General features: G+C 53.0%; 3 protein-coding genes across 3 annotated transcripts; 2 read left to right on the forward strand and 1 right to left on the reverse strand.

The window, feature by feature from the left end:
- Positions 1-83: 83 nt before the first annotated feature.
- On the forward strand, positions 84-1,410 carry BBA_01731 (ADP-ribosylation factor GTPase-activating protein GCS1; the record flags this gene model as incomplete). The annotated part of the gene is made up of 3 exons (XM_008596828.1): positions 84-131; positions 218-1,006; positions 1,090-1,410. 3 exons carry the CDS (start codon positions 84-86, stop codon positions 1,408-1,410), a joined length of 1,158 nt encoding a protein of 385 aa, XP_008595050.1.
- Positions 1,411-1,924: 514 nt separating this feature from the next.
- BBA_01732 (electron transfer flavoprotein beta-subunit) lies at positions 1,925-2,929 on the forward strand (the record flags this gene model as incomplete). The annotated part of the gene is made up of 3 exons (XM_008596829.1): positions 1,925-1,975; positions 2,102-2,744; positions 2,847-2,929. The coding sequence occupies 3 exons, from the start codon at positions 1,925-1,927 to the stop codon at positions 2,927-2,929; spliced, it is 777 nt and encodes a 258-aa protein (XP_008595051.1).
- A 719-nt stretch (positions 2,930-3,648) lies between these two features.
- Positions 3,649-10,462, reverse strand: BBA_01733 (carbamoyl-phosphate synthase; the record flags this gene model as incomplete). Its single annotated transcript, XM_008596830.1, has 3 exons — positions 3,649-3,708; positions 3,764-9,801; positions 9,856-10,462. 3 exons carry the CDS (start codon positions 10,460-10,462, stop codon positions 3,649-3,651), a joined length of 6,705 nt encoding a protein of 2,234 aa, XP_008595052.1.
- Positions 10,463-12,485: the final 2,023 nt, after the last annotated feature.

A 12,485-nucleotide genomic window follows, 5' to 3' on the forward strand; every position in this document is an offset into this window, starting at 1 on the left:
TTCGACCAGGGAGTGACGTTGTACATTTGGCCCGACAAAGGGACCCTGATTTCAGCACCTCTTACGCAGCATAGTCCTTCACAATGGCGTCCAAGGCGATGTGGGAAGTAGACCCGGAGACGCGATCCAAGGTAAGGACACTTGTCACATGCCAACTCATCTCCCCCTTCCCCTGCAGTAATGTGCGCCGAGTCGACTGACGCGTGTTTCTGCACAGCTGGCCGCGATCCAAAAAGAATCCAAGAACAATGTCTGCTGCGATTGCAACGCCCCGTCCCCGCAGTGGGCTTCGCCCAAGTTTGGCGTCTTCATCTGTCTGTCCTGCGCGGGCGTCCACCGCGGCCTGGGCGTGCACATTTCCTTTGTGCGGAGCATCTCGATGGATGCGTTCAAAGCAAGCGAGATCGAGCGCATGCGGCTGGGCGGCAACGACAACTGGCGCACCTTTTTCGACGAGCACGACGATACGCAGATGCGCGGCATCTCGTGGGACGACGCCACGATTGCGGAGCGCTACAGCGGCGAGGTCGGCGAGGAGTACAAGGAGCGACTGACTTGCAAGGTCGAGGGTAAGGACTACGTCCCGGGCGAGAAGAAGCCAGCGCCGGCGCCGGCGGTCGCCAAGGCACCCATATCAGGCTCGGCCACGTCGCGCGCGGGCACGCCGCTGAGCGGCACCGCCCACAGAAACGGCAGCCGCAGCCAGAGTCCGGCGCAGACCGGCAGCGGCAAGGTCAAAGTGGACGACAAGTACTTTGCCAAGCTTGGCGCGGATAATGCCTCGCGGCCCGACGACCTGCCCCCAAACCAGGGCGGCAAGTACGCTGGGTTTGGCAACATGCCGGCGTCGAGCAAGAGAGACGACTACAGTACATTGCCCAGATTAAACGATCTGCAGCAGGATCCGTGGGGTGCATTCTCAACTGGTCTTGGCTGGTTCGCGTCCACCGTGACCAAGACGGCCAAGACGGTCAACGACGGATACATTCAGCCCACTGCCACCAAGGTAGGCAAACAAACGAGCAACTGCTGCTATGCATATAGCGAGATGTTTTCTTCTTACTAACGGTACTTTGTCAAAAACCACAGTTTGCCGAAGGCGACTTTGCCAAGCAAGCACAGCTTACGGCGTCGCAGCTTGCCAAGCAGGCGCAGGCGGCTGGCAAGAACGCCCAGGAGGGATTCAACCGGTTCGTCGAGGGCGGCAACGAGTCTCATTCGGGAAGACGCCAAGTGCCACTTGACGAGAGCAAAGCGGACTTTTGGGACTCGTTTTCGAGCCTGGCCGACCAGAAGCAGCAGAAGCCGCAGAAGAACAGCTCCATTGGCACAAGCGCCATGGGTGTGGGCAAGAAGGGCAGCGCGGCGCCCGCGGCACAGAAGAAGAATGATGAATGGGACGACTGGTAAGCCAAAGGATTTGGGCAGCCTGGGCAGTTTTTTTATGGTAATTCTCTTTATTCATTTTCGCATGTGCTCGGATGATTTCCATTTTTACAAAACGTTTTGCATGGGAGTGTATGGCGTGTCATTGGTCGGGAGGGTAGTTGCATCAAGCAAATTGCTATAGAGCTCTTTTAATATAGAAAATTTATACATGTCAATATCCCCCAACTACCATCTGACGTCTCGATTGGCTTCATCCTTCAAGACATGGATTTACGGTCGGGTGCCGATGATCGGTCACCTGTCCGGACTCACGTGACACACATCATGTTTCGCCGTCCAAATGGGTGCAGCCGGCGCAAGCCGGCATGTGTCGGATTCATGTGGGCTAATAGCAAACAGCGACAAGTCCAAAGCCGGTGCAGCGAGCTAACCTGTCAAAGCCGCCGGCCTTCTTCCCTGTACAACCCACCTCATCTATAACCTTCTCTACGCATCTCGTCTTGGGGGCATTGAGACGTCAATCAACACGCAAAACATGACTTCGCTACGAATTCTCGTCCCCATCAAGCGGGTCATTGACTATGCCGTATGTTGCCATTTCCTTTCTGCCGACTCTTTTTTTTTTACCCCCGACTTTGTCGGAAACTCTTTTGCAAAATGGGCGCGAGAAAAGCTAATGACGTTTTGATGTCTCTTCTTCCCTTTCCCACAGGTCAAACCCCGCGTCAACAAGGCCCAGACGGGCGTCGAGACGGCCGGCGTCAAGCACTCCATGAACCCGTTTGACGAGCTCTCGGTCGAAGAATCGGTGCGCATCCGCGAAAAGAAGCGCAGCCCCGGCGGCGTCGAGGACATTTGCGTCGTGTCCGCCGGCCCGGCCAAGGCGCAAGACGTGCTGCGCACCGCCATGGCCATGGGCGCGGACCGCGGCGTGCACGTGGAGCTGGCCGAGGGCGAGGAGCTGGAGCCGCTGACGGTGGCCAAGATGCTGGCCGCGACGGTGGAGCGCCAGCGCAGCAACCTCGTCGTGCTCGGCAAGCAGAGCATCGACGACGACGCCGGCCAGACGGGCCAGATGCTCGCGGGCCTGCTGGGCTGGCCGCAGGCGACGCAGGCGAGCAAGGTCGAGTTTGGCGACGCCGACGCCGTCACCGTGACAAAGGAGGTGGACGGCGGCGTGGAGACGGTGAGGGCCAAGCTGCCCATGGTGATTACGACGGATCTGCGCCTGAATGAGCCCCGGTACGCGAGCCTGCCCAATATTATGAAGGCCAAGAAGAAGAAGCTGGAAAAGTTGAAGCTCGGGGATCTCGGCCTCGGCAACGAGACCCGCCTCAAGATTCTCAAGGTCACTGGTAAGTCCTTTTCTTTTCTTCTTTTCTCTTTTTGCCCCCTCTCCCATGGCAAGAGGCGGAAATTGCATACAACGGATGACCTTGCTAATGCCTGGATATCAGAACCTCCCGCGAGACAAGGCGGTGGCAAGGTCGAAGATGTCGACGGCCTTGTCAGCAAGCTCAAGGAGCTCGGCGCTCTGTGAAGCCAGCGGAGATGGCGGGACGGAAATACGATAGATAAAATACCTGTAGAACCACGACCAACACTGCGAGCCTAGATTTGAATTTCTGGCTCACAAATGCAATACAAATGCAATATATATGACACAATGATTCCACATCAAACCACAGAAAGTGCAGTGCTGTTCAGTCAGTCCTCCAACATGTCCGTCTCCACCAATTTACGCGGTGCACCACCATCATCCACTTCAGAACCAAAATACACCATACACATACACATATACATACACATACATACACATACACATAATGCACACGGCACGCAAAAAAACGTAATAAACGTAGTGAATTCATGATACATAAACGTACACAAAGTACACGTAAACGTAGAATCCAAATAAACGCAACAGACGCTTAAATGGAAAACATACGCACGCATACTTGCGCAGGCCCTATTTTAAAAGTCGGCCTCTACGTTCCCAAATCAAATCCCAAACGCCATGGAACACGGCCGGCTTGGCCGTGTCGGGTATCATGAAAAAGATTCCGCCTTCTAAATATGAGATAATGTAAAACCAAGCAAACAGCTCTAACTTTTTCCCATTTGTTGTATTTCAAACAAAGTGAGTAAAAACACATGTAATCCATGAATGAAAAGCAAAGAAAACATGCGTAAAGCACAATCCGATGCACGGAAAGCGCTTTAGAACGGAAGACATCTCTAAGCTACTACACAGCTTGTTCAAGAGCTTGCCAAGACCAAGGCCAACAGTGCCATCCGACAGTATAGGCCATATCTCATCTGCAATGGATGCGTTAGTATGCGAGTCTGCCAATCGGTAGTCACCGAGACTTACCTGTCTAAAGTACGCCGCGCGCTGATCAAAGTCGACCTCCTCGGCAACTTCCTCATTGCGTGGTAGCGGGTGCAGAACGACCATGGAGCTCTTGGCATTCTTCAAGGTAGCATTGTCCAAACGGTACGAGTTCTTGACCTGGTGGTATTTTTCCACGCTATCAAAGCGCTCACGCTGCACACGAGTGCAGTATAAGACGTCGGTGCGAGCCAAAATCTCCGGGGTGAGGGTCGCAGACTCGCAGAGTAGCTGGCCAGAGGCAACGAGCTGATCGCGGACCTGAGCAGGAAGCTCCAGGCCCTTAGGAGCAACGAGCTGCACCTGCACCTGATAGTGCTGGAGTAGGTAGACCAAGGAGTGCACGGGTCTGCCGTAAAGAAGATCACCTAGGAAAGTGATTGTCAGGCCCTGGACGGTACCCAGTTCTTCGCGAATAGTAAATAGGTCCAAGAAAGCCTGAGTAGGGTGCTCCTTGCTACCGTTGCCGCCATTGACAACAGGGACAGGGCAGTACTTGGCAGCAATGTTGACAGAGTTCTCATCCGGGTGGCGCATAACAATTGCGTCGCTATAGCAGCCCAGCGTGCGAAGAGTGTCCTGCAGCGACTCGCCCTTCTTGACGGAAGAATGGGCAGTGTCAACGTTGATGGTACGGCCTCCAAGACGCTGCATAGCAGCATCAAAGGAAGCAGATGTTCTAGTGGAGGGCTCGTAGAACAGGTTGCACATGACGCGACCGCTGAGAAGATTGAGAACACCTTCACGCTGCACACCAAGTCTCATTTCCTGAGCCACAGTGAACAGAATATGTAGATCCGCTCGCGTATACTGCTTGACCGAGAGAACATGTGCGTTCCTGAACGAGGAAGCCTGCGATAAGAGCTTCTGCAGAGAAGTGCTAACAGCAGGCTGAACCTGCAAAGGTAGACCGAGATCCTCGACTGCGCCACGAGGGCCCTGCGCAGGCAGGGCCTGTGGAGAAGTGATGCCGCGTAGTCGTCCCAGAGGTCGGAGGTTACCAAACGCAGCCTGCTGGCGAGACTTGGGGCTCTCCACGGAAATAGCAGCAGCAGTAGGCTTCATCGCGGGAGTTAGAGGAGGTATCGTGTGCGAAGACATATCCTTGCCGGTGGGAGGAACATCAAAGGCCTCACCGTCCAGGCACAGGGTAGCGTTCTGGAAAGTGACACGGCGAATCGAACCAAACAGGCGACGGCCTTCCAAAGGAGACCAGAAAGAACCCTTCTCGACCTCAAAGACGCGGTCGACTTCGACCTCAACAGAAGTGCCAGCCTGCTCGTGAAGCTCAAAGATCTCCTTTGGATTAGTGTATAGGCGGTCCTTGATGTCGTCGATGGTAAGCTTGCCCTCGGCGACAGCGGTGAGCAAAAGAGGAAGGGCTTCAGCAATGCCCATTGAAGGATCACCCTTGTGGCCCAGCGAGGTGGCCAGTTGATAAGGCAAGCTGCCAATAGAGAACACATCAATGGTCTCCAGATTCTCCCAGAGAGTAGCCTGGTCCTCGGCGGTAGGGAGGAAGTCGGCAGTTGGGAAATCCTTCTGGGAGAGGAACAGCGAGTAGATGGATACGTCGCAAGTGACCTGGAGGCCCTTGGCCTTGCTAAGAGCGATCAGGCGGATGTCGTCCTTCGTAGACACAGACGTGACGTGAATGTGTCTGTTGTGCAGACTGGCGAGCAGAAGAATCGAGGCAAGGTCGGTGAACTTGGCATCTGTGACCATAGGCTTGTTCGTGGGCCAGGCGTCGAAGTGAGCAGTCACAGCAGCGACCTTGCTAATGTTGCCAGATCCAGACAGGTGGTTAAAAGGGATGAAAACTGAGCCAACTTCTCCAATAACAGTGCTGATCTGCTCAGCATTGTTGCTGGTGGCAGAGATGGAGAAGTTATAGTCACAGTATCCGCCAGCAGCACTATTGTGCTGGGCGGCCTTGAGCGTAATGGCATCGGTGATAGAACCCTCGACGCCAAGAGGCATGAGGCGGATCATGCTGAAACCAGCAGCAATGAAAGCCTTACTCACGGTCTGGATGTCAGCGCTGTGAGGAGAAACAATGCCAGGAACAAAGGCGGCGATATTGATCAAGCCAGGGAAAACAACAGTCTGGTGGCTGGTTTGGAAATCACGCCCAGATACAGTGAGCTCGAAAGAGCGGGAGATGGCCTCAATCAGAATCTTAGCGTTCTTGACGTTCGTGACCAGAGGAACCTGGTAGTCAACAGCCATGCGGCGAGTTTGGTAACCCTTGCTGACGTAGTTGGCGGGACGGCGGTACTTGTTGCTGGAGGGCAGATTGATGTACAGATCAATCATGTTGTTCGCAAGATGTTGAGATAGAGAGAACTCAGAATTTCTATCCTCGTCGCTTCCAAGAACCTCGAGGTACTGGACGGGAACGCCATGCTCTTGAAGGAAATCGGCGGTACCAGCCGTAGCAAAGAGTTTGTAGCCAAGACGCTGGAGCTTCTGCACTGAGGGAAGCATCTCCTTTTTGTCTTTGTAGGAGCCAACAGACAGGAGAATGTTTCTCTTGGGAATCTTAAAACCGGTGGACAGCAGGGCCTTGAGGTAGGCCTCGTTCTTGTCAACACCGAAGCAAGCAACTTCACCAGTGGAAGCCATTTCGACACCCAGGACGGGATCAGCACCAGAGAGACGCGAGAAACTAAACTGGGGAACCTTGACACCAACGCAGTTGGGTGCGAGGTCAGTAGGAGGGTACTCCTGGAATGGCTGGCCAGTGATAGCCTTGGTAGCCATCTCAATCAGATCGACACCCATGACCTTGGAAACAAAGGGGAACGATCGAGAGGCACGAACGTTACACTCAATGACCTTGATGTCATTGTCTTTGGCAATAAATTGAATGTTGAAAGGACCAGTGACATTCAGTGCGACAGCAATCTTGCGGGTAGCATCCTCGATGCGGGCAATAGTGGTGGGTTCAAGATCCTGAGGTGGCAAAATGAGAGTAGCGTCACCCGAGTGGACACCAGCATTTTCGACATGCTCGGAGACGAAGTGGCCGACGACAGTGCCGTCTTTGGCAACTGCATCCATTTCAATCTCCTTGGCATTCTCAATGTACTTAGTGATGACAACGGGGTGCTCGCGAGAAACCTCGGCTGCTTGTGCGAGATACGACTCCAAGTCCTTCTCGGAGTAGACAGTGTTCATGGCAGCACCAGAAAGCACGTAGGAAGGACGCACAAGAACAGGGTAGGAAACTTTGTCGCAGAAAGTCTTGGCCTCCTTAAAGCTGGTCAGCTCCTTCCAAGTAGGCTGGTCGACACCAATGCGGTCCAACATGCGGGAGAACTTGTATCTGTTCTCGGCATTGTCAATCATTTCAGGTGATGTACCCAGAATCTTGACACCAGCGCGGAAGAGGGGCAGAGCGATGTTGTTGGGGGTCTGACCACCCATGGCGCCCAAAACACCGGAGGCATTCTCGAGGTCGTAAATATCGAGAACGGTTTCCTGGTTGATGTTCTCAAAGTAAAGCCTATCGGCCTCGTCGTAATCAGTAGATACGGTCTCGGGGTTGTAATTCACCATGACCGTCTTGAAGCCACTGGCGCGCAGAGTGCGAATAGCGCGAACGGAGCACCAGTCGAACTCTACGGAGGAACCGATTCGGTAGACACCAGAGCCGAGAACCATGATACCGTGATCTTCGAAGTCGATATCGTGCTCAGAGGCGTTGTACGTCAGGTACAGGTAGTTTGTAAAAGCAGGAAATTCGGCAGCGACAGTGTCAATCTGCTTGACGAAGGGGTGGATACCAGCATCGAGACGAAGTCTTCGAATGGCCATCTCATTGGAGCCGACAAACTTGGCAACCTGCGAGTCAGAGAAACCAAGTCTCTTGGCTTGGAGTATCAGAGAGGGAGACTTGGCGATATCAGCAGCAGTGAACTGGGACATATGCTTCCCAAAGTCGCTAAGGCCCTTGAGTTTGCGGAGGAACCACTTATCAATGTTGGTAAGCTCCCAGATCTTGTCGACAGTGTAGCCCTGGTGCATGGCGTTGGCGATAGCGAATAGGCGCTGATCAGAGGGGGTCTGCAGTTCGTCATCGATTGCCATGAGAGCCTTGGTGTCGTTGAATCCAAGATTGTGGAAGTCGATGGAACGAATAGCCTTCTGAATGGCTTCCTCAAAGGTGCGGCCGATACTCATGACCTCACCAACACTCTTCATAGACGAGCCAAGTTGGGTAGAGACGCGGGTGAATTTCTTCAAGTCCCAGCGAGGCATCTTGACGACGACATAGTCGAGAGAAGGCTCAAAGCAGGCGCAGGTCACCTTGGTGACGGAGTTCTTGATCTCCTTGAGAGGGATGCCGAGACCAAGCTTGGCAGCAATAAAGGCTAGAGGATAGCCGGTGGCCTTTGAAGCCAGAGCAGAAGAACGCGACAGACGAGCATTGACTTCGATGATGCAGTACTCCCTAGAAAAGGGGTTCAGAGCATACTGAATGTTACACTCACCAACAACGCCAAGGTGACGAATGACATTGACGGCAGTAGTGCGGAGCATGTTGTAGTCTTCATCAGAGAGAGTTTGCGAAGGTGCGACGACAATGGAATCACCGGTGTGAATACCGAGAGGATCAAAATTCTCCATGTTGCAAACAGTAATACAGTTGTCCTGAGCATCACGAACAACCTCGTACTCGATTTCTTTCCAGCCCTTCATACTGCGCTCGACGAGGACCTGAGGACTAGCGGCGAAGGCTTTGTTGCAGAGGTCAAGAAGCTCCTGTTCATTGTTGGCAAAACCACTGCCGAGACCACCAAGAGCGTAGGCAGCACGGACAATGACAGGGAAACCAATATCTTTGACGGCAGCAAGGGCCTCCTGAATGTTATTGGCCGAGGCAGACTTGGCACACTTTTCGCCAATGGATTCCATGCTGCGGGCGAAAAGCTCGCGGTCCTCGGTGGTAATGATTGTGTCGATGGGTGTACCGAGGACCTTGACTCCGAGGGCCTCAAACTCGTCCTTGAGCTGAATGCCGACTTGCAGAGCAGTCTGGCCACCGAATGTGCAGTAAATGGCATCGGGATGCTCGTAGTTGATGACCTTGCGGACAAACTCGGCGTTGACGGGCAGGAAGTACACCTTATCGGCGAGACCTTTAGAAGTCTGAATCGTGGCAATATTGGGGTTGATAAGAACAGTGTAGATGCCTTCTTCCTTAAGAGCCTTGATAGCCTGGCTACCAGAGTAATCGAATTCACCGGCCTGGCCAATGCTCAGACCACCGGAACCGAGTACAAGAACTTTCTTGACGGAGACACGTGGGTGAAGTCTCTCGTTTTCCTCGATGGCGCCGCCGGGAAAGCTGACAGGAGACTGTAGGAGAGACGGGTTCTCGGCACAGCCAGCCATTGTGTTGATGAAGACGTCAAAGAGAAATTCGGTGTCGCGAGGACCAGGAGTGCTCTCGGGATGGAACTGCACACTGAAGTAGGGCTTGTTTGTGTGCATAATACCCTCGTTGCTACCGTCGTTGGCGTTGACGAAGAGCTCTTTCCAGTTGGCGGGCAGAGTCTCGGCATCGACGGCGAAGCCGTGGTTCTGAGAAGTGATGTGACACTTGCCCGAGACAAGACTCGTGCAGGGAATATTGTGGCCTCTGTTACCAAACTTCATCTTCTTGGTAGCTGCACCGGAAGCACGAGCCAAGAGCTGGTGACCCAAGCAGATACCGAAGACGGGAATCGTGTTCTTTTGCATGACGGCAGAGATGTTCTTAACAGTAGTTTTAAGGACTGCGGGATCACCAGGGCCGTTGGAGATAAAGAGACCGTCGTACTCCTCGCCAGCGGCTGTGGTCAGGTCGTAGTCCCAAGGGCAGACAAGAACTTCGACACCACGCTTGAGGAAGCAGCGCAGCTGGTTGTACTTCATACCGACATCGACACAAAGAACACGGATGGCGCGGCCGGAAGGATGCTTGCGAACAGAAGATGCCGGGGGTTTGTAGAGCTTGGGAGCTTTGATGGAGACTGCAAACGCAATTAGCATATCATCAAGCACAGGCATAGAGGGAGGGGATTTACCTTGAGCAACCAGGTTGTCGGCGTTGGGATTGGACCACTCGAGCTGCTCAAAGGCGTCGAGGGTGGTGTGAGTGCGCTCGTCGCTGGCGGTGCCATTGATGAGGCCGGGAAGCTCGCGACGCATCTTGCCGAGCATGCTTCCCTTTTCACGGATCTTCTTGGTCAGGGCGCGAGTGTCGACACCGTACATGGCCGGAACACCCTGCTCCTGGAGCCATGAGCTGAGAGAAGACTGGGCGAGGAAGTGGGAGTAGTCCTCGCCGCAGTACGAGGCAACAACCAGACCAGCAACATGGATCTGGGAGGACTCAAAGTGGGCGGGCAGATCGCCGAGGAGCTCGTCGACGGTCTCGCGCGAGGGCACACCATAGTTACCGACCAGAGGAAAGGTAATGACGAGGATCTGACCGCGGTATGAAGGGTCTGTAACCGACTCAGGATAGCCAACCATACCGGTTTGGAAGACAAGCTCTCCGGCAATAGACTTGTTGGCGCCGAAGCTGTAGCCTTGGTAGGCAGAGCCATCTTCTATTTCGAGGCAGACGAGACCATCATCCTCGCAGCCGTGGAAGCGGGCGGTGGCAGGGGCCGTGACCTTGACTGGCATTTTTATGAATTGGTCGGCGATGCGAAGGCGTAGTGCCTGTTGATGTAAGGAGGAACGGGATTTGGTACGGAAAGCAGCAGTTGAGGGGTTGAGGCCCTGCTCAACAAGAATGGCAGGTTGGAGGGGGTTTCGGCGCCAGCTCGAAGAGCTGCAACAGGTAGTAGGAGCTAGCGACAGCAGGCAAGACGACTCGTTTCCAGAGGTCCTTCGAGCAAGTCAGTTCGCTACCTCGCTATCATCTGCCACGACAAGAGAAGAGGAGAGTCGTATCAAGGCAGACGATTTCTTTTACAGGACAAAAGAGAGAAAGGGAAAAAAAAGGTCGACGCGATAGCGGGCCAGTGAACTTTTTTTTTCTGGTCCACCAGTTGCGGTCTGCGGTTCAACTACCTAACTATTTTTGACTAGGTGGTTTTAGGCCAGGGTTTTGGACGTGGTGATTGGCCAAGAGTGGCAGCAGCCTATACCAAATACGTCAAAAGGTTCTAATTATCACGAGCGCTGCCTTGGCCTCTCCTACGCGTTTCGCCCTTTCTAGGCGGAATATTGTAGTTTTCCTTTGTAGGTTCAAAAGGGCTCTTCTATATTAAAGGTGGTGAAAAATTCAAAGGCTAAAGGCCATCTTCGAATTGAGCTCCCAGATTGTTGTCAATTGCAGAGTAAAACCGCGATGGTCCACTTGAGCCTCCACCAGCTTTGTTCTGCAAAGACGTGATTTTGCAGGGCAGCTTGTAAGTTACTTTGAGCATTTGGTGCTGATAGTGAGTACATGATCCGAAAAAAAAAAAAAATCAAAGCATCGAAGAAGGCGCGTACATACACGCAGGTGTTGGGGTAGTGTTTCAAATTGAGCGTCATTGTTCGAAACAGTGTGCGAAAGTCTCGCCGTGATGACTCGTGCATACGTACTTTCACAGCCAGTTCGAAATGAGCCGCTTCCGATGCGTGCCGTTATTTACATAACAACGCAGATCTTGTAGTAGCTAGGTAGCTGGCCAGCCAGCCAAGCAGACTACCTACACGGGAGGGTGTTTGCTGGCATACCCTCTGACATATTTCGCCATCTGATGTATTTTTTGAGGCAGGTGGCAAGGAGATTGCACTTTTTGATATTATTGAAAAAAAAAAATTTAACATCCTATCCGATAAGCCTAATCTAACTATGACAAGATGCCTCAAAAATCTTCTATCTTCAAAAATCTTCTATCTTCAAAAATCTGTCTGAAGGCATAGTTAGTTAAAAGACACCCCTCCCGCGTAGGCAATAAGCTAGCTCTGGGGAGAATCGCAGCAACCTGGCCACGACTCCGCCTGGGGCTGTAAGACATGTTGGGGCGAGATTACCATAGAAATTTTCGGATGAAGGTGCCTAAAGTTTGGCTGGCAATTGGGCGGCTGGGGGAGGCATGAGGCATCACCGGAGTCTGCAAAAAAACTCAGAAAATATACGTCACGTGCAGCAACGCCCAGCACTTTTACATATGAAGAGTCGAAAGTCTGCTGTGCCAGCTCAACTGGTCGAGGGTGACAGTTACACTGAGAAGCAAATAGATATTCAGGAATGCCTTGCTTGCATACGAAGCGTGGCAACCGCAATAGCCGTCTGCAGCCGCTCATGACATGGTACTTCCAAAAACAAGCCCAGCCGACCCCAACTCGTCCAATCACAAGCTCTACCCGCCGGGTTTTGAGGTCAAGCTGGCGGGACCAGATCACATCTGCAGCAACATTGGCAGGCACACGACACACCGACACAAAAGATCCAGTCGTGTTGCTGTAAATGCAAGCCACAACTCCCAGCCCCAATTACGTATATGAATTCGACTAATAAGATCAGATGGGCAGAAATTGGCATCAATTGAGACTCAGTCCAACAAGCCACGGCTTCAGCCTCTTCTCCGAAGGGAAAAAAAAAAAAAAAGATGTTACAAGTGGAGCGACATAGATAAGGCGTAGAAAAGAGGGACTTGGGGCTTTTCCGGCCAATCCAAGACGGCGCATTCTTTTTCTTAGTGCCAGCTGC

Source organism: Beauveria bassiana (assembly GCF_000280675.1).
Source record: "Beauveria bassiana ARSEF 2860 unplaced genomic scaffold BBA_S00003, whole genome shotgun sequence".
Classification (NCBI taxonomy): Eukaryota; Fungi; Ascomycota; class Sordariomycetes; order Hypocreales; family Cordycipitaceae; genus Beauveria; species Beauveria bassiana.